This window comes from Sceloporus occidentalis, unplaced genomic scaffold, assembly GCF_023333645.1.
Source record: "Sceloporus occidentalis isolate IW3139 unplaced genomic scaffold, rSceOcc1.0.p SCAF_1, whole genome shotgun sequence".
NCBI lineage: Eukaryota > Metazoa > Chordata > Lepidosauria > Squamata > Phrynosomatidae > Sceloporus > Sceloporus occidentalis.
This window is the reverse complement of record NW_028316981.1, coordinates 59,700,317-59,719,091: the sequence shown is the minus strand read 5'-3', so window position 1 is coordinate 59,719,091 and position 18,775 is coordinate 59,700,317. Positions and strand designations below refer to the sequence as shown.

The following is an 18,775-nucleotide window of genomic DNA, read 5'->3' as shown; positions in this document are numbered from 1 at the left end:
ATGAAATTCTGGAATTTGTAGTTTTATGTAATATTTAGCCAACTCTGTCAGACAGCTCTGGTGCTACTGCCAACTTCAGATCCCAGGATTCCATAGCATGGTGCCATGACAGTTAAAATGCTATCAGCCACTCTATTCTGCTTTGGTCAGGCCCCACCTGGAATACCGTGTCCAGTTCTGGGCACCACAATTCAAGAAGGATGTGGAGGAACTGGAACATATCCAAAGGATGGCGACTAAAATAATAATAATTAATAATTTGTTTTATTTATATACCGCTATTCCAAAGATCATAGCGGTGAACAGCAAGTAAGCTAATTAGCAAGTAAGCTAATTTTCCCCCAACAATCTGGGTACTCATTTTAGCGACCTCGGGAGGATGCAAGCCTGAGTCAAGCTTGGGCCCTTTTGCTGGTCTTGAACTCGCAACCTTGTGGTTTCGAGTGAATGGCTGCAGTACAGGCATTTAACCACTGCGCCACCAGGGCTCCATGATGAAGGGTCTAGAAACCATGTCGTATGAGGAACAATTTAGGGGGCTGGGAATGTTTAGCCTGTGAAGAGAAGGTTAAGAGGTGATATGGTAGCCCTGTTTAAATATTTGAAGAGATGTCATACTGAGGAGGGAGGAAGCTTGTTTTCTGCTGCTCCAGGGACTAGGACCCGAAACAATGGATGCAAGCTACAGGAAAAGAGATTCCACCTCAACATTAGGAGGAACTTCCTGCCTGTAAGGACTGTTTGACAGTAGAACACACTTCCTCAGAGAGTGGTGGAGTCTCCTTCCTTGGAGGTCTTTAAGCAAAGGCTGGATGGCCATCTATCAGGGATGCTTTGATTGTGAGTTCCTGCATGGCAGGGGTTGGACTGGGTAGCCCTTGTGGTCTCTTCCAACTCTAAGATTCTATGATTCTGTAATTCTAACTATATTATTTCTGCAGTCCAGATTAGGCCATAGACTAAAATATATCTCCTACTTAAATATGCTTGTCTTCTAGGTTAATCTTTAAAAGAAAGACTATGATTCAATGCACAAAAGACCTTGGGCAAATTACTTTTTAGACCACAGATCCTAAAGCCAGCTTTTCCAAGCTCTAGCCAAAATTGTGTGGTACCTTAGAGTCCAGGGCCTTGATCCTATTGGTAACTGCGACTAGACTTGATTTAATGAATTTGCAATGTGTACATTTGCAGAATAATATCTTTTATTTGTTATTTGCCTTCCAGTCACTTTGACCTATGACCCTCTCATAGTTTTATTTCAAAAAAAGGTTTATCATTGTCTTCCACTAAGATTGAGAATGTGTGACTTGTCCAAGGCCACACAATGAGTTTCCATGACTGAGTGGTGATTTGTGTGCCATAGTCCAACACTTGAAACACCATACCACCTTGGATCTATATGACAAAATGTTTCATCCAGTAGTAGGGTGACCACATGAAAACAAGGATAATGTTCCTGCATAGTTATGTTGAAGCTAAAATTTCAACAGATACAGCTTGTCATGTAAGTTTCAACCACTAAAAATCATTCTTTCCAAAGCTATATAAAACATAGTAAGACTTGTCTTCTTTTTCATGTGGCTGCACTAGTCAATAGCTACATACAATCTCTTTTGGGTGGAATAAACAAGATCTATGTGTGGGGAAAAATATGTACTGGGTGTACAGCTAATTACTGCATAACCATGAGGGGAACCAGCAACCATCAATTTAATAATGTGTAGAGAACTCACCAACAAACATTTAACTTCAGGCTTTTAAGTATATATTTTCATCTTGCATGGTTTCTGCAGTAGAATTGATATTTCAGCTCATTGTTTTGTTTGTGCCCATAGGTCCTTTGTCATCCAGCAAATTCAAAACAGCAATCTCTTCATGGTGGTAGTAAGTAATGAGTGTGATTGTGAATCAATTTCCCCAATTACCATGGAACCAATAGAAATAAGGTATATCCTTTACTTTGACAATGGCTGGGACTGAAACAAGCAATACAAAAGCTGCAGTACTCTTTAGTGAATGGAATAATGTTGAAACAAGAGAACTCCTTCAGACTTAGCCACACTTAGAGCAAGCCCATTGAAATCAATAAGACTTAAGTTAGTCAGTTTTAGCTAAGTTCAGCTCCAACTACATAGTTTGAAAATTGTCAATTTGAAAAATATATTGTACTGAATTATAAGATTTGAATGTTCATTGTAAATTCAATATATTAACTAAATTGGGAGTATATAAAAACTATCCAAATTTGGCAGATGCAATTTATCTGTGGGATTTATTTTACCTTTACTTTGCAGGAGAATATTATGACACTTTACTAGAGATTCCATACTGGAAATAATGCAGTATCTAATATCCCTGTGCTATGTAATTTGCTTAATTTATTAGTGTCTGCATGGAGCACATCTATCCTTTTATATATATATATAAAAATCGGATTTTTAAAATACAAATACAAAAAAAAAAACTATAAAAAGGAAAAAAAAAGAAAAAAAAAAGAGAGGAAGAGGAATATGTAGACAGTGAAAGGCCTACAGATGTACATTAATATAAGGTGATCATATTTCTAACAGTACATTTTCCTGAAACTGACACCAATACAATATGTGTTCATCCACAACTAGTGAAATAAGATTTCTGACTCTTGATGCTGGATGTTTATCTTTCCAACTTTGGAATATATACATCTTGAAGATTAAATCATGTAGGATCCAGCAGTGTTTAACATATGCTTCCAGAAATGCTAAAAAAAAATTCTGATACAAAATTGATACATTGTAATACACTCAACCAAAAATGAGTGTTTATTAGACATACCCACACCATAAAGAAGCATTATCTGCATTACATCTCCAAAATTTAATTAAAATAAACAGATTCTTTCTATAAGAGTGTCATGGTGTCCAATACACCTGAAAACATCTTATTGGTGTGGGGACCAAACATAGTCTAAAGAAGTTTTAGATTTGAAGCTAGAGCAGTTTTCCATTGGTTAATTTGCACAGGATGGTCTAACTCTTTGTTTCACTCAACTCTAACTTCATTAACATCAAATTTAGTGCTGAGCACATCTACCAAATGACAGTGCATCAAACTTGGAGGACAGGTGGGTCTTACAGGAAGGTGGTACTATGGGCAGGTAATGCTAGGTAACTTTAGGAGGTTGCTTTGAATGTGCCAACATCCTGATTTTAAGAGACATCCTTAACTTCTGTGAACATAATGAATCCCTCAAATGTGAACGCTTAAAATCTCACAAGATTAGAAGACGTCCAGAGTCTTGCCATGGATTCCATCCTGAGGTAGGTAGAGAAAAAGTGACCTAGAACAAAAGCAACTACATTTGTCCAGGGCCTGTTTCTCCCAGCCTGCATGGGGTATTATCAGGTTGTAGTCCTAAAAAGGTAACTTTCCAAGCTGTGCATTTTCTCCCTTCAGTCCCTTGCCACATCTCCTTCTTCCCCTCTGATATTTCTGCTTGGGTGTTTCATTGCTGTTTCAAGCTCGTTAGGTCCAGGACTGAATTGTCCATCTCTCCTGATAAGCACTCTTCTGTTTGCCAGTTTTTTTTTTTAATCCATTGACCATGTTGCCAACCATCCTTTTGCACAAGTGTGTAGCACATGGGTGATAGTGTTCTCTGTGTATATGTGTGTGTGTGTTTTGCTCAGTCACTAGTAGATCTATGCTATGCTGAGCCATATACCATACACCAGTGATCCATTGTAAATTGCTAAAGGCACTTTGAGCAGCCATTCCATGTTTCATGGCAAGCAAGAAGAATTAGAGTTGATCTGATTCCCCCTCTCCAAATAGTCAGTGATGCCATCAGCACTGAAATCTATGGGGCGTCATCTGAGGGTTTCAACACTTAGATTGAAACCTCTGGCTAGGGGAGAAGGGTTGCCAGATGCTTCTCCAACTGTGCCTGCTTTCTTTGAATCATGGAATGGTCATGTGAGGTAGTTCCAGGCCTTTACAGTAGATTAGGAGGGAGGCTTTGGGTGCTGTACAGACAGGAAGGGAATACAAACCTCGGCAGCATCCAAATGAGCACTTTCCCATGTGAAGAGACATTTACATGTGTGGATGTCCCTAACTTTATTTTGGCCATTGTGTCAACAAGGAGAAGAGCCTTTTCAGTTGTGGCACCCCAATTGTAGAATGCCCACCCTATGGTGGTACAATTGGTACCAATGCTGCAATGCAGTATCAGTGTAGTGCCCTTTGATCCAGGTCAAATCATGACTGTACTCTAGCTACTTTGACAAGGTTTTCCATGACATTCTTGCAAACAAGCTTGTAAAATGTGGGCTAGACAAAGTAAGTGTTACATGGATTTGTAATTGGTTGACCAGCCGAACCCAAAGGTTGCTCAACAATGGCTCTTTTTCAGCCTGGAGAGAAGTGACCAGTGGGGTCCCACAGGGCTCTGTCCTGGGCCCAGTGTTATTCAACATCTTTATCAATGACCTGGATGACAGAATTGGGAGCATACTTATCAAATTTGCAGATGACACCAAATTAGGAGGAATAGCGAATACTCCAGAGGATAGGATCAACATTCAAAATGATCTGAATAGACTAGAAAGCTGGGCCAAAGCTAACAAAATGAAATTCAACACAGAGAAATGTAAGGTACTGCACTTAGGGCAGAAAAATGAAATGCACAGATATAAGATGGGGGACACCTGGCTGAACGAAACTACATGTGAATGGGATCTGGGAGTCCAAGTAGACCACAAGTTGAACATGAGTCAACAGTGCGATGCGGCAGCTAAAAAAGCCAATGCAATTTTAGGCTGCATGAATAGAAGTATAGTGTCTAGATCAAGAGAAGTAATAGTGCCACTGTATTCTGCTCTGGTCAGGCACCACCTGGAATATTGTGTTCAGTTCTGGGCACCAGAATTCAAAAAGGACATTGAGAAACTGGAACGTGTCCAAAGGAGGGCGACAAAAATGGTGAAAGGTCTGGAAACCTTGCCCTATGAGGAACGACTCAAGAAGCTGGGAATCTTTAACTTAGAGAAGAGAAGTTTAAGAGGTGATATGATAGCCCTGTTTAAATATTTGAAAGGATATCATATTGAGGAGGGAGCAAGCATGTTTTCTGCTGCTCCAGAGAACAGGACCCGGAACAATGGATGCAAGCTACAGGAAAAGAACTCAACATTAGGAGGAACTTCCTGACAGTAAGGGCTGTTTGACAGTGGAACACACTCCCTCGGAGTGTAGTGGAGTCTCCTTCCTTGGAGGTCTTTAAGCAGAGGCTAGATGTCCATCTATTGGGGATGCTTTGATTGGATTTCCTGCATGGCAGGGGGTTGGACTGTATGGCCTGTGCGGTCTCTTCCAACTCTATGATTCTATGATTCTATGATACTATAACAGGCCTGCACAACTTGTGATTCTTTAGGCTGAACTCAGACTACCTAGATCAACAGGTGCTTGGTACCCCCCCCCCCAGATTTTTCTGTCTGGCATAAGTAGTCAAACTGGCAGGTTTTCAGACCCCAAGTGCATGTTAAAAAATTATAAAAACCCACAACTAAACCATGAGAGGAAGTCAAAACTACCAATATGTGATGGGGGTTAAAATAACCCAGAAAGACATGAGAAAACAGCAACAACCAAAAAAGAAATCAGGACCTGGGAAGAAAAGAAAGCAATATTGGTGCCTAGGAAATCCTACTTGGGAAAACATTCCACCAGGGAGGGAAACCACAAGAGAAGGTCCTCTCTCGACTATTCACACTCTACCCTTCAGAAGGAGGGACTAGTGGGAAAAGGCACCCAGAGATACAAACAGTTTTCATTATGGCAGTCCCAGAACTGCATGTTAATAATGTTGTTGTTGATGTGTGCCTTCAAGGTGTTTCTGACTTCTGGCAACCTAAAGGTGACCCTATCATGACAAGCAAGAAGGATTAGAGTTGATCTGGTTCCCCTTCTCCAATTTTCTTGGCACATTTCTTCAGAAGAGATTTGCCATTGCCATCCTCTGAGGCTGAGAGGGTGACATGCCCAAAGTCACCCAGTAGGTTTTATACTCGAGCAGGGATTTGAACCCTCCACAGTCATAATATCAATGTGCAAACCACTACACCACACTGACTTGTATCTTGCTGGCTCTCATTGTTAAATAGTGACTATAATCTCTTGCACACTCTCTCTGTTAAGATAAATAGTAACTTGATTTACTGAAATACTGCTTTCAATTTTCTTCTTCTTTCCTCCTCAATTTTTAGGAGAATGCCAGAGAATGTGGTGGAGTTTTAGGCCTGAGTGCTAAGCCTATTCTTCTTGTGCTTCCTCTGTTTCTGGCCATTTTCTCAAGGTGACACTGACTGATGAACAATCACTTGGCATGCAAAATACATGGAAAAACTGTGAACTGAGAAATGGTGCAACTAGAAGACATGAAATATAGTCAAAACATCAGCATTTCATGATTTTAAACAGTGGGAATGATATAAACTTTCCAAATTATGTACAAAAAAAGAGTTTTTATTTTCTTTTTGCGCATCATGCAAATATGGATTTGCCATACAATAGTCACAATTCATCAAGAACTGGACTTCAGTAGATAGAAACAGATGGTCGTTACTTTCTGCTTTGTCCCATGGAAGACAGTTTAAAACTGTGTACTTTTTAAATAAAGTATATTAAAATCACATTTTCCAGTGGTTGATTTACTTTATTCTGTTCCAATACTTATGTGTTGAAGAATCATGACAAGGAAAAACATGTTTAGAATCTTCACAGTTTGGGTCTTATTTTGCACAAATTGCAAGTGATCTCTCCACCCCCCGCCCCCCCTTCAGAACATTTTCTCTGAAACAGCATTTTCTGTTCAGGATGCTGAATTCATTAGCAAGATTATTAGAGCTGCCCATGTGTAAATTTGACACAGAATGAGTGCTGAACTACAGCATTTTCTGCACAGAAAACCACATTTTCTGCATGGACAATAAAATTATTTTCTACACAGAAAATGTTTCCTTCTCAGAAAATGCTGTTTTCTGAGCAAAAAAATAAAACCTGTGTCAGTTTTGCACAGAATAAGTACCAGGCTACAAATAGCCTTTTAAAATGTGCTATTTTCAAAGACATTCTCAGATCAGGAAGAATATTGCAGGAATTACTCACTGCTTCCTTTGAGAACTAAGGGCCTGTACAGATGGGGGGAAGGGGTGGACAGAGGCCACCCCTTTCTCTCCTGGATTGTGGCTGCGCCAACCAAATGGCATGGCAATGATGCCATTAGCACCCTGAAGCAGCGTGATGATGTCCCTTGTGTGCTGCACCATTTGGACATGGCACATGAGGCACATCATTGGCATGCACACCACCTGAATGCGCGCACACCAATATGGTGCCCTGACAGTGCAGTAGGGCTTGGGAGCGTGCGGACACTCTGCTCTCCTGAGCCCTAATTTCAGCCCCAGGCCAGCGCATACCACCAGTCTATACCAGGACAAATTTAGCAATGAAGTACACCTCTACATCACAGGAAGTTCATCTGATGAAATGGGGTGCAGTTCAGAAAAATATGGATCCCAAATGGACCCTGGTTTTTAAGGTGCCAAAAGACTCTTTCTTGGTTTTACAGCAACAGACTAACATAGCCCCGGCCCCAAAGTTAAGAGTACTCATCCTTGCAATGGATCTGGTTGTGTTTGTTCATAGAAGCGCACACATGTTCAGTCACACTTCTGCCTGTTACTAAACAGGAGTGGACAGGGATGGTGCAGAATGGAAACAGTGCATTGAATGAAGAGACCTCAAGAAGGGAAATGTTAGCACAAGTTTACATTCACTAAGGAAAAAACTATTTAAAGGCATCTGTGGTCACTCTCCTCATGTATGGCTGCATCCAAAGGTTGCTTGCATCATCCCAATGCAATGGAATATGCTGCCTCTGGGTATAGTGTAGTCGCCTTTTTTGGAGGTTTTTAAAGAAAGGCTGGATGGCCATCTGTCAGGGGTGCTTTGATTGTGAGTTCCAATATGGCAGGGGATTGGAGTGGATGGCCCTTGGGGGCTCTTCCAGCTTTATGATTCTATGATTCTATGATTCTTGGTACAAACTGAAACCTTTGTACTTGGTCTGCACTCCAGCTGCCCTTCCAGCCAAGTAGTGCAAATCAAAATGGAGTAGCAGGAGGATGTAATATACAAGCTAGGCACAGTTTTCACAAAACCTTCTAAACTAGGGCTTGGAAGATTAGTTTTTGATTCCCACAATCTCCAGCCAGAATGGCCATGTTTCCTGTGGATTCTATGAGCTGTGGTCGAAGAAGTAATCTTTCAAAATAATAATAATAATTCTATGTGATCTTGTTGACTGTGTTTAGTTCATATTCCTTTCATTTGCTTTCAAACTGATCAGGAAAAATAGATTACCCCTCAGACATTCACCATATGGCCCCATAGGTAATACAGATTTCTTTCTTTCCCTCCCCGTTTTCCCCTAATCACTTCTTCATCAAATTGTATGACTGTGCCAATTTTTAATTGGAAAGTGTGACTGATTTTGACACAGTACATTGGAAGAAGGGAAAACACTATGACTTAGCATACAGGTATTACAGCTGATCTGCCTTCCTGTCAATTTGATCAAATGTTACCTGTCATTCTGTCATTTTCTTTTCATTTTCACAAACACTTGTCTTCACTGATGTGTTCAAAATAAAACTATTTGTAATTATGATAAATGATAGAAACTTTCAGTAGCAGACTCATGCAATCAAGCCAAAGTTCATTCATTTAAATTAAGGCTTTCAAGGGGTCTGCTGGAAACTATATTGTACAGGAATATCCGAGTATCACCTCTGCTTAAATCTATATAGCACGAAACTGACATTTTTCCTAATGTATGCTCAATGAAAAATGGCAAATGTTTGAAATCATTAGGAAGATTCTTGTAGTCATCCATGTTTTCCCTAAGAATGCATTGGAGAGACTAAAATTACAATTCTGGGTAAATTTATAGGAAGTATGCGCCCTATCAATGTCAATGATATCAATATCAATGATGGTAAAAGCAGACTGCAGTAATGGTGTGTTTCAGGGGCAAAATGGCTCTTCATTCATTCCAGAGAGCCCATTCCATACCCTGCCTGAGACATTTTGGTGCCTAAGGCAAGTACATGATGGCATCCCCTTTCCTGTTCATATATACAAGCTGGCTGAATTGTCCTGAATTTGTTTCATGCTTGGTGACTCCACTTCATTTGAAGGCAGGAAGCCATTAAAGTGGAAATAGGACAGGAATGTGCAGCACATAGTGTCCTCTCCCCCAATAGTTTCCACAAAGACAGTCAGGACAACCAGCCAAGAGACCAATGCTCTCCCAACATCTAACATTTCAGGTGGCTGCTTCACTCTAACAAATGGTAAGTCCATCCATGTTCTCTCCCCAAGTTATATGGGACATTATGGGCAGTTCTGGACCATAAAAGGACACAGAATGGGCTGGGATAGATAATCCTGTAGAGATAGTTGCTGATGGTGCTGCCTCAGCAACTAGACAGGGAACTTTGTCAACTTTCAGCAGCATTTGTCCTGTGTAAACACATCCTAAAATATTTTTTGATGTAGTCCCAAGTATGCAGACTATGCAATCCTCCACTGCACCTTTCCTCACCATTGACAATGCTGACAAGGGCTGCTGGTAGTCATTCAACACTTTTTCCACTCCTGCTTTAGTTACTGTAGTTTGACCTATAAAGAAACAACTGTGAGTAGTCTTCATGGAATTGACCTAATGGATATTGCAATTTCTGGAATAAGTAGACCAAGACTCTAATTCTGGGAGATCCACTATAGTTGGGAAGAGTGTTAAAATATAATGACTAACTCATTTTTCCACAGGATGAATAACATTTGCTTCTTCAGATGTTATTGGATTGTGTGTGTGTGTGGGGGGGGGGGGGGGACCAACAGCCAATGATTTCAAGACCTGCAATCCCACAACACTTGGAAGGCCAGATTTGCCTACTTCTATTTTCCTTTCATGAAAAAAAGCAAAGAAAACCAGTTCATTTGAGATGTTGGTTGCAGATAACTTGAACAACTAACTTCCAGAAAATCTTGCCTGTTTATTGTGTTTAGGTACTTTTAAGAAATTAATTAAACTGAAATTTGGTGCTTATGTGTGAATCTAAATATACAGTTAAAATTCCTAGCCAGATGTGGGTCTCATGCATTGAGATGGAAGAAGGATTGCCCCCCTCCCCAAATGACTGGACATTTTTATACATAGGAATGAATAGCTTAGTTGGCATCCATGAGTGACTAGACTATTGCTGAAAAAGCATCTTGTAAAGAAATGAGCTAAAGTTAATTTCCTGCAAGACCATGATAAAAACTTATAATAACAATAACTCATGGCTCATTTTGAAACATAGGAGACTAGTTTCAAGGAATTAATAATAGAAATTAACATACCAGACTAAGTGCATATTACAGAAGGAGCAACATGAAATAGCTCAATTTTTTGCAGTGAAGCAGACAGCTTTAGAAGCACAAGGGATTCCAAACTTCTTGTCTCAAATATTTCCAGGTTTAACTATAGCACAAGAGTATAATCAGTCAATGGATTGAACTTATTTTATAGGACATTTTGAAGAATCCATATCCACAGATTATTTTCCCACAGATTCAACTATCTACAGCTTGAAAATATTCCAAAAATATATAAATTTCAAAACGCAAACCTTGATTTTGCTATTTTATAAGGGACACCATTTTACTACACCATTGTATATATGTATATCATATTGAGGAGGGAGCAAGCTTGTTTTCTGCTGCTCCAGAGACTAGAATGCGGAACAATGGATGCAAACTGCAGGAAAAGAGATTCCACCTCAACATTAGAAGGAACTTCCTGACATTAAGGGCTGTTCAACAGTGCAACACACTCCCTCGGAGTGTAATAGAGTTTCCTTCCCTGGAGGTCTTCATACAGAGGCTGGGTGCCCTCCAAAGAAGGAGAATCCACCACACTTCTTCCAATGTACTGTGTCACATCCTGTTGGGGATGCTTTGATTTGGATTTCCTGCATGGCAGGGGGTTGGACTGGGTGGCCCCTTGCAGTCTTTTCCAACTCTATGATTCTATGATTCTATTGGGATTTGAACATCCAAGTATCAAACATCTACAGATTTTGGTATTCACAGAGTGTCCTGGAACCAAACACTAATGGATATTGAGGACCCACGGTATACAAAAAACCTTTAGAGGAAAGACAGTGGGATCTAGAACAGCCCAATGAAGACTGAGCATGCTCAATGGCCACACAATACGTGGGAGGGAAAACCAAAGAAGGGAAATGGAATGGAGTATCCTGGAAATTAACATGGCTGGCTGGATTTCTAAGCAAGGGCATGCCCCACTGCAATTATTTTGGCTTCATTTCATCTTCAACCCACTGTAGGAATGAAATGTGAAAAGTGAAAGAGCTGTGCAGGAACACCTGGTGTATGCTACCACAAAGGTCAAAATCTTGTACTTTCATCATAACCATGATGATGGAGCTCCTTCGTCATATCTATGACTAACAGCTCCCCCCCCCCCCCCCCACACACACACACACACAAAATTACCTCCACAGCCTGGCAGCCACCTGACTGAAGCATTTCTGAAGCACAAGCAATAGGATCACTGGAAAATGATGATCTCAGAATTATCAAGGTTGTAGGGTGCCTTAGGAGCAAGTAACTAGAAAGATCCCTCTGGTCCTACCACAACTGCTTGTCACAGGGCACCTCCTTGGGGAATAACAACAAATCAACAATTAACATCAATCAAAACACATCAATTAAAGTAAGGAACAGTTTGAACAGACAAATAAGACACACACATTTAAAAACAGTCTACATTTGAAATTCAACATCTGAATTCACAGTTTAAAATTATCTGGATAAACTTGTGGGAATCCTGTGAAATTTTCTTCTGAGCAGGGTTCTGAAGTTAAGAGCCTATATTGGAAGCTACCTGTTCCACAGTATAAAGCCTTGACTCACATTCATGTGCAACTGCAGTATGTAGCTAGACTGTACAATGCAGCTTTGTGGATGAGTTTCCAAAATGAAGGAAACAGTGAATAATTCAAAGAACTTAATAACCCTGGCTGCTTATTCTTTTAACCTTGACACCTCATGAGACACTTGAGGCCATACTTTATCACCCCACCATTTAATAAATAGACTCCAAGGGAACAAAGTGTGCTCTTGATGCCTCTCCCAGTGCTGCAAAGAGGCCTTTGAGAATTCTGTAAGCCCTGGAGCCTACAGCTGTGCCATCTCATTGTTCCTAAACCATCAATCCACTGCTTTTACTTCCAGTCTCAATTCCACCAATGTTATATGTCTGAAAACAGGTGGATGCCTGGAGCAAATTATTTTAAAGGAAGCAGTGGGCTGTTTCATTGTGCAAGCAACTGTAAAGGAGAGCCTGCTCCTCACCCCTGGTTTAAACCCTACAGTGTATTGGCATTATTACCTCCCCTCCTTCTGATTTCAGGAGTGATATGGAGTACAAAAATCTGGAACTAAATTTGCAATTGTTTTGTTTAGATTCTTTCTTAAGGAATTCCTTAAAGTTAGACCTTTATGCAGAGCTACACTGTTTGTGAAACATAACAAATAATAATAATAACATTTATTTTATCCCGATGAGATTGAGGCAGCATTACAGCAATAAAAGAAAAACCATACAATACCTTAAAATAAATCCCACTATCCCCTCCCCTGCTAAAACAGATCAACATAAGAATTCAACATTATAATAAAATACAACTCAAATCACTTAAAACAATCAAAGTTAAGAAACAGGACATCTTGGGGTGGTCACTAGAATAGTTCATACAAGTCTCTGAGGAAAGGGCTATAGGAAAAGATTCATTTTGATTATCTTTTTTAAGCCATCAAGATTGGTAATATGTCTGATCTCCTCCGACGGACCATTTCATAATTTGGGAGTGGCAGATGAAAAAGCCCTCTGGGTAACCACAGCCAACCTAGTCTTTGCTGCCTTCAATAAGTTTTTCCAGAGGACCTAAGTGTGTGGGTGGATTGTATGAAAGAAGGCAATCCCTCAAGTAGGCTGGGCAAAGACCATATACGGCTTTAAAGGTCATCACCAACACTTTGTACTGTGCCCGGAAACTAATGGGCACCAGCGAAGAGATTTTAAAACTGGTGTTATATGGTCACTTCTAGCTTTCCTAGTGACTAATCTGGCTGCCCTGTTTTGAACTAATTGAAGTTTCCGGACTAGGCACAAGCATAGCCACATGTACAGCACATTATGGAAGTCGAGTCATGAGGTTACCAGCACATGTACCACAGTTTCCAGGTCCCCTGGCTCCAGGAAAGGGCATAGCTGGTGTATCAGCTGAAGCTGTTGCATCTATCTGAGTTGACATCTGAAGCAACGAATCCAGGAGCAAACCAAGCTGTGAACACAGTCCTTTAGGTGTGACCCCCATCCAGGACTGACTGACATATCTCTATACCCGGGTCAGGGCCCCCAACAATGAGTACCTCTGTTTTATCTGGATTCAGTTTCAGTCTGTTTTTCCTCATCCAGTCCATTACCACCCTAAGCCATTCGTTCAGAGAAGAGATGCTGTCCTTTGTTAATGCTGTAATCCGCGGTATGGAGCAAAATATCCTGATGTCATCAGCATACTGATAACACCCTTCTCCATGTCTCTGGATGATTTCTCCCAGCAGCTTCATATATATGTTAAATAGCATTGGGGACAGAACGGCACCTTGAGGGATGCCACATCTGAGCTCCTTTTTTGAGGAGCAACTGTCCCCAAGCATCAACATCTGGAATCTGCCTGAGAGGATCTCCATCATGTGCTTGTTCATTCAAAGGTAGGTCCCAATGTGAACAAACAGATTATACCCCAGATAGGGCAGGGCTGGATTTTGGCACTGGCTGGCTATTGTTGTTTGGGAAAATCCATCATTCTACTGATGACAAAGACATCTCATTTCCCTCTAACTACACAATGACAATGATTGGTTTTGGGGTGCCCCTAGTGCTGTCGAACTGGGATCTCTGGGTCCTCCCTCCTGCTTCTGCCTGGAGTGGATGTGACCCCCTTGAGACCCCTTGCTTATGTAATAAACTCACCGTCACCACTTGCTGACTTGAATCCTCCCCCTTTAGCAACACAATGGGACATTGCTGGGATTCCACTGGCATTTCCCTTGCAGAGCTGCTTCCTTCCCTTTCCCAGTCCCGGGTAAGAGCTAGGCCAAGGCAAGGCATGTGGGAAATGAGTGTGAGAGAGATAGAGTACTTTTAAAAATTCTAAGTATGGAATCTCCATAGCAAAATGTCATCTCTTACATGAAGAACATCTTTCCTTCAGGCACAGATTAGAAATTAAAAGTTATAGGCAGAATAGATCATTTCAGCCAAATACAGGAAAAATAATTTTAAAAAGTGACATTACTAGCTAATGCATTATTCAAATTCTGCTCACAGATCAGATGGGATGTGTAGTCCTTGATGTTCATGGGGAGCTACATGCCTTGACTCCATTGTCCAGCTTCCCAAGCCAGAGCCCGCACTCCAGATATTTCTTTTTTTAAGCTCCTTTCAAGTGATGCCTCTCAAGTTTTTATAACCTCTGCTCAGAAGCATATCAAAGGTACGTGCTTCTGGCCCAATGCTCTTATCATTGGGCAATTGCTATCTCATCACCTCATCATCTCTTGGGTGCTGAGCCTCAACTTGATGCTAAGTCTCAGTTAAAATGTAATTGTACCTCCTCCCACATTTAACCTTTTGTTACTCAGGAAGAAGGTTATCTGCTGCTGAGATAATGGAGGGCACTCCCTTTATCCCACAACCATACAAAAGTTGTTGTGCAAGGATGTTCTAGTTACCATCTTTGACAACAATAATAAAAAGTACTTACACTGGAATAACAATTTACAAGAACACTCATGAATTCTGTACTATAGAGAATAGGTAAGAAGTATAGCATCATCGAATCAGAAGTTTTCACAAGGGTCATCTAGTTTAACCCTTGCCATGCAGGAATATACAACTTCAGAACTTTGAATGATGTCCATCCAACCTGTAAGGATCTCCAAAGAAGGTGAATCCATTCCCTCCAAGATAGTCCATTGTACTGTCAAACAACTATTTCAGTAAAGGGGTTCTTCTTAAGGTTTAGGTGAAACTCTTTTTTTGTAATTTGAATCCACTGGTTCATGTTCTATTCTCTGGAGCAGCAGAAAACAAGCTCCGTGCATCTTCTACATTCTTTCAGATGTTCCATTTTAACAGAAATTATTACCAAGAGCAGTAGGAAAATACATGCTATTCCTTTATTAACTTCTTTAGGGAATTTTATCACTGAACCTCTAAAAACTGTTAGTGTATTTTACTGACCTGTTCCACCTTCTGCATGGCATCCCTTGAAATATTAAAAGTTATCTTTGACTTTTGCTTCTTCAGATTCAAGTAGGATCTTAATCTTAGGCTATCTTGATTTAATAAAAAGGCTACAAAGATCCTCCCACCCCCTACCCCCCCCCCCACTCCACAGTTTAAGCTTGCAATAGCAGGATAATCCCAATATTTTATAAGAGTGTTGAATCTGTGGGCAATGGGGAAAAAGTTTTGCTCAAGTCTGGTTTTTCTCCCCCTCTATTATGGATTTTTTTTAAAAAAAATGTGTAATTTAATTATTTTTTTACATATGGCAGTTATTACATCTTTGTGTCTGTCTGTCTTTGAAAGGAAAGGCTTATACTGAACATATTTAGCACTAATCACTTATGGTCTCCTTAACAGTAAACAATGATCTTAAATAGCCTTATGAAGGATGTAAATGATCTGCAGTTCATGTACCTTACATCCAGCAGAGCCTTGAAGGCCTCTGGCAGTTCTGTTTCAGATTAGAATGGAGCAAGAATCTCTAAGACTTTCATTTCACTTGCAAGAGGAAAGTCTGATATTTTTTGGCTGTACTTTTAAAAAAAAAAAAAAAAAAAGCTGTCCCACTTGGTATTCTAGCTCACACCCACACCCTTTGTAAGGATCTGGCAGAATTATTATTAGTGTGGACAAGTTACCTTGAGGAACACTGATGGCCTCCAGAAGGAGATGAATCAACAGAGGGCAGAGAGAAAAAGACCACCACCATACTACTGTTGCCTACTGAGGAAGCGATGTGCACATGTGGGGGAGACATGTAGACTACTTTATAGCAACAGTAGACAAGGATTATTGTGGCTGGAATCCTATTGGTTAGTCCTCAGTAGAGCAGACTCAGAGTTGCCTAACTCTGAATTTATTGCTGAATTGTGGGTCAATACATGCTAAAACCATTTGATTCAATGGTTTTACACACTAGTCAGCAGTATTGGTAAGATTTTGGCCTATGTCTTTTAGAAATCTTTGCACATTGAACAGGAAAATCTGAATAATAATAATAATAATAATAATAGGATTTATTTATATACCGCCCAATCACTGGGATTCCGAGTGGTTTACAACAGAGGGGATAATAGACGGTTCCCTGCCCTCAGGCTTACAATCTAAAAGACACGACACAAAAGGAGAAGGGAATGGTGAGGGGGGGAGGGGATCAGGTCCAGCAGTTCTTCTCTCCCTCTGAGGCCTGGACCAAAGCAGATGGACCGGAGGGAGGGCTCTTCTTCTTCAGGCTAGCCCTGATGGAGCTGGGCCTGCCTGGTCAACTCCCTCATAGGCCGGAAGATGGCAGTTAAGGGGGGAAGAGCCTCTTTCTTCAGGCTAGCCCTGATGGAACTGGGGCAGCCTATTCTCTCCCTCATAGGCCGGAAGATGACAGTTATGGAGGGAGGAGTTTATAAGTACATTTGAGTGGCTGAGCGTGCCTGTGATTAGGAAGTTTTGTCAGTGTGTTTATCCCAACATACATGCCCCTTTCAGGTCATTATACATTTTGCCAGCAGTAAACAGTAAGACTAGCACTCTACTTGTTGCTTGTAGTTATGGACAGTACTATGTATTGGGATGATATACAACCCATACAGCAGTAGAAGTCCTGGTATTGTTTCCCATCTTTGGCACTCTGCTGTTCCACAGTCATACTTTATCCAGTGCCAACTGCCTACCCTCTTTCATAGTTTGTGCCAGCTAAGCACAAATGAGAGGTCCTGCCTTAGAGTCAGGCACTGTGGACAGGCTGCCTTGTACGATCCTCATGCTGGCCCTTCTAGAAATCACAGGCATGGGTAACATCTGAGGACACCCCTTCCATAACGCCTAACTCTGACTAAAGCTGTTGGATCAGGGGATCAATGGTATTCACAGTTCCTGGCACTTCACCACCTTAAATAACTACCTCATTGCTTCTAATGACACCCATTTTCAAATGCACTTTAGATACATGCAGCCTGAACTAGTCAATAAGTGAATTAGAACTGCTGGATCAACTTCCTCAGCCAATCAAAATGGCTGCCAAGACACCGCTCTCCCTCTTCTCCCTGGCAAGGACTGAGCCTGCAAGTTATAAAGGCTAGGATGCTAGCCCCAGCGGCTCACAGAAGCCCCATCCCCTCAGGAAACACACTCACCAAGGTTTTTGGGGGGAAAACCTCACCCAGTAACTTCTTGCATCAGGGAAAGTGACATTGTTCCCCCTTCCTGGTTGATGTGAGCCTTGGTGGTGACATTGAACTTTATTGCACAGGCCCTGGAACGGGCCTGTTGCATTCTAACAGGGGATGTGATGAGAATGGGAGGTGGCAAAGAACGCATCTTACTGCACAGGGAGAATGCTGCTGCTGCCGTTGGACATTCTCATCACATTCCAGATGCGTCCCAGAGGGGGCAATTTTCAGGAACACTTGAGAAGCTTTCCTGAAAATTGTGCCCTGGGGAACACATCTGGAATGTGATAGGAATGTCCGGCGGGGATGGTAGTGTTCTCCCTGTGTGGTAAGATGCATTCTTTGCCACCTCCTGTTCTCATCATGTCCCCTGTTGGAATGTAACAGGCCTGTTCTAGGGCCCGTGCAATAAAGTTCATTGTCTGTCTTGACTAGTGCATTGCTGTTCTTCACCAGGTGTAGAAGGGACAGGAGGGCCATGCAGACTGTTCTGAGTTCCAGCCAGTTGACATTGTGGGAGTGTTCATGGGTGACCACCTGCCCTTGACACAGAACAAGTTGATTGTGGCTCCCCATCCTTGAAGGCTGGCATCCATGGTCACCTGGATCTGGTGAGCCCCTTTGGATACATGAGGACAGCCACCAACAAAGAGACCTCCTTACGTCAGGTGGGATTGGGATCCGTTTGCGTCTCTGTAGGATGATCAGTTGTTGATATGGTAGAAAGAACCACTAGAGTTTCCTAGACTGGAAGCAAGCCCGTGGAACACAAGGTATGGCCGCTATCATGAGAGCCTGTAGCCTTGCTAATAGTAGAAAATCAGGTGTCAGGGATTATGAGATAGCTGTGATTTTTGTCTTGTATATTTTTGATCCTCTCTGGTGGGAAAGACAGGGTGCCCACTGAGATATCTATTAGGGCACTGAGGTGGATGATGCATTGGGAAGAGATAAGGTGACTCTTCCCAAGATTTACTAGAAAACCATGTCGTGCCAGCGAGATTAGTACCGAGTGCATATCTTGGGAGGATCAATGGGGGAGGGTGTGGAAATCAAAAGACCATCCAAATATGGAAAGAGGTGAAGGCCTTGAAGCCTCCAGTGAGCTACTAGTGCTACCATGACCTTGGTAAAT

At 41.4% G+C, this 18,775-nt stretch overlaps 1 protein-coding gene across 2 annotated transcripts in view; it reads left to right on the top strand.

Moving 5' to 3' along the window:
- Positions 1-6,626, top strand: part of CACNA2D3 (calcium voltage-gated channel auxiliary subunit alpha2delta 3) — a 717,368-nt gene extending 710,742 nt beyond the window's left edge. For both annotated transcript variants that reach the window (XM_089522601.1, XM_089522591.1), the window contains 3 exons: positions 1,839-1,954; positions 3,223-3,302; positions 6,252-6,626. In XM_089522601.1, coding sequence (XP_089378727.1) covers positions 1,839-1,954; positions 3,223-3,302; positions 6,252-6,344 — 289 coding nt within the window. In that variant the 3' untranslated portion in view covers positions 6,345-6,626. The remainder of the gene's footprint in view (positions 1-1,838; positions 1,955-3,222; positions 3,303-6,251) is intronic.
- Positions 6,627-18,775: the final 12,149 nt, after the last annotated feature.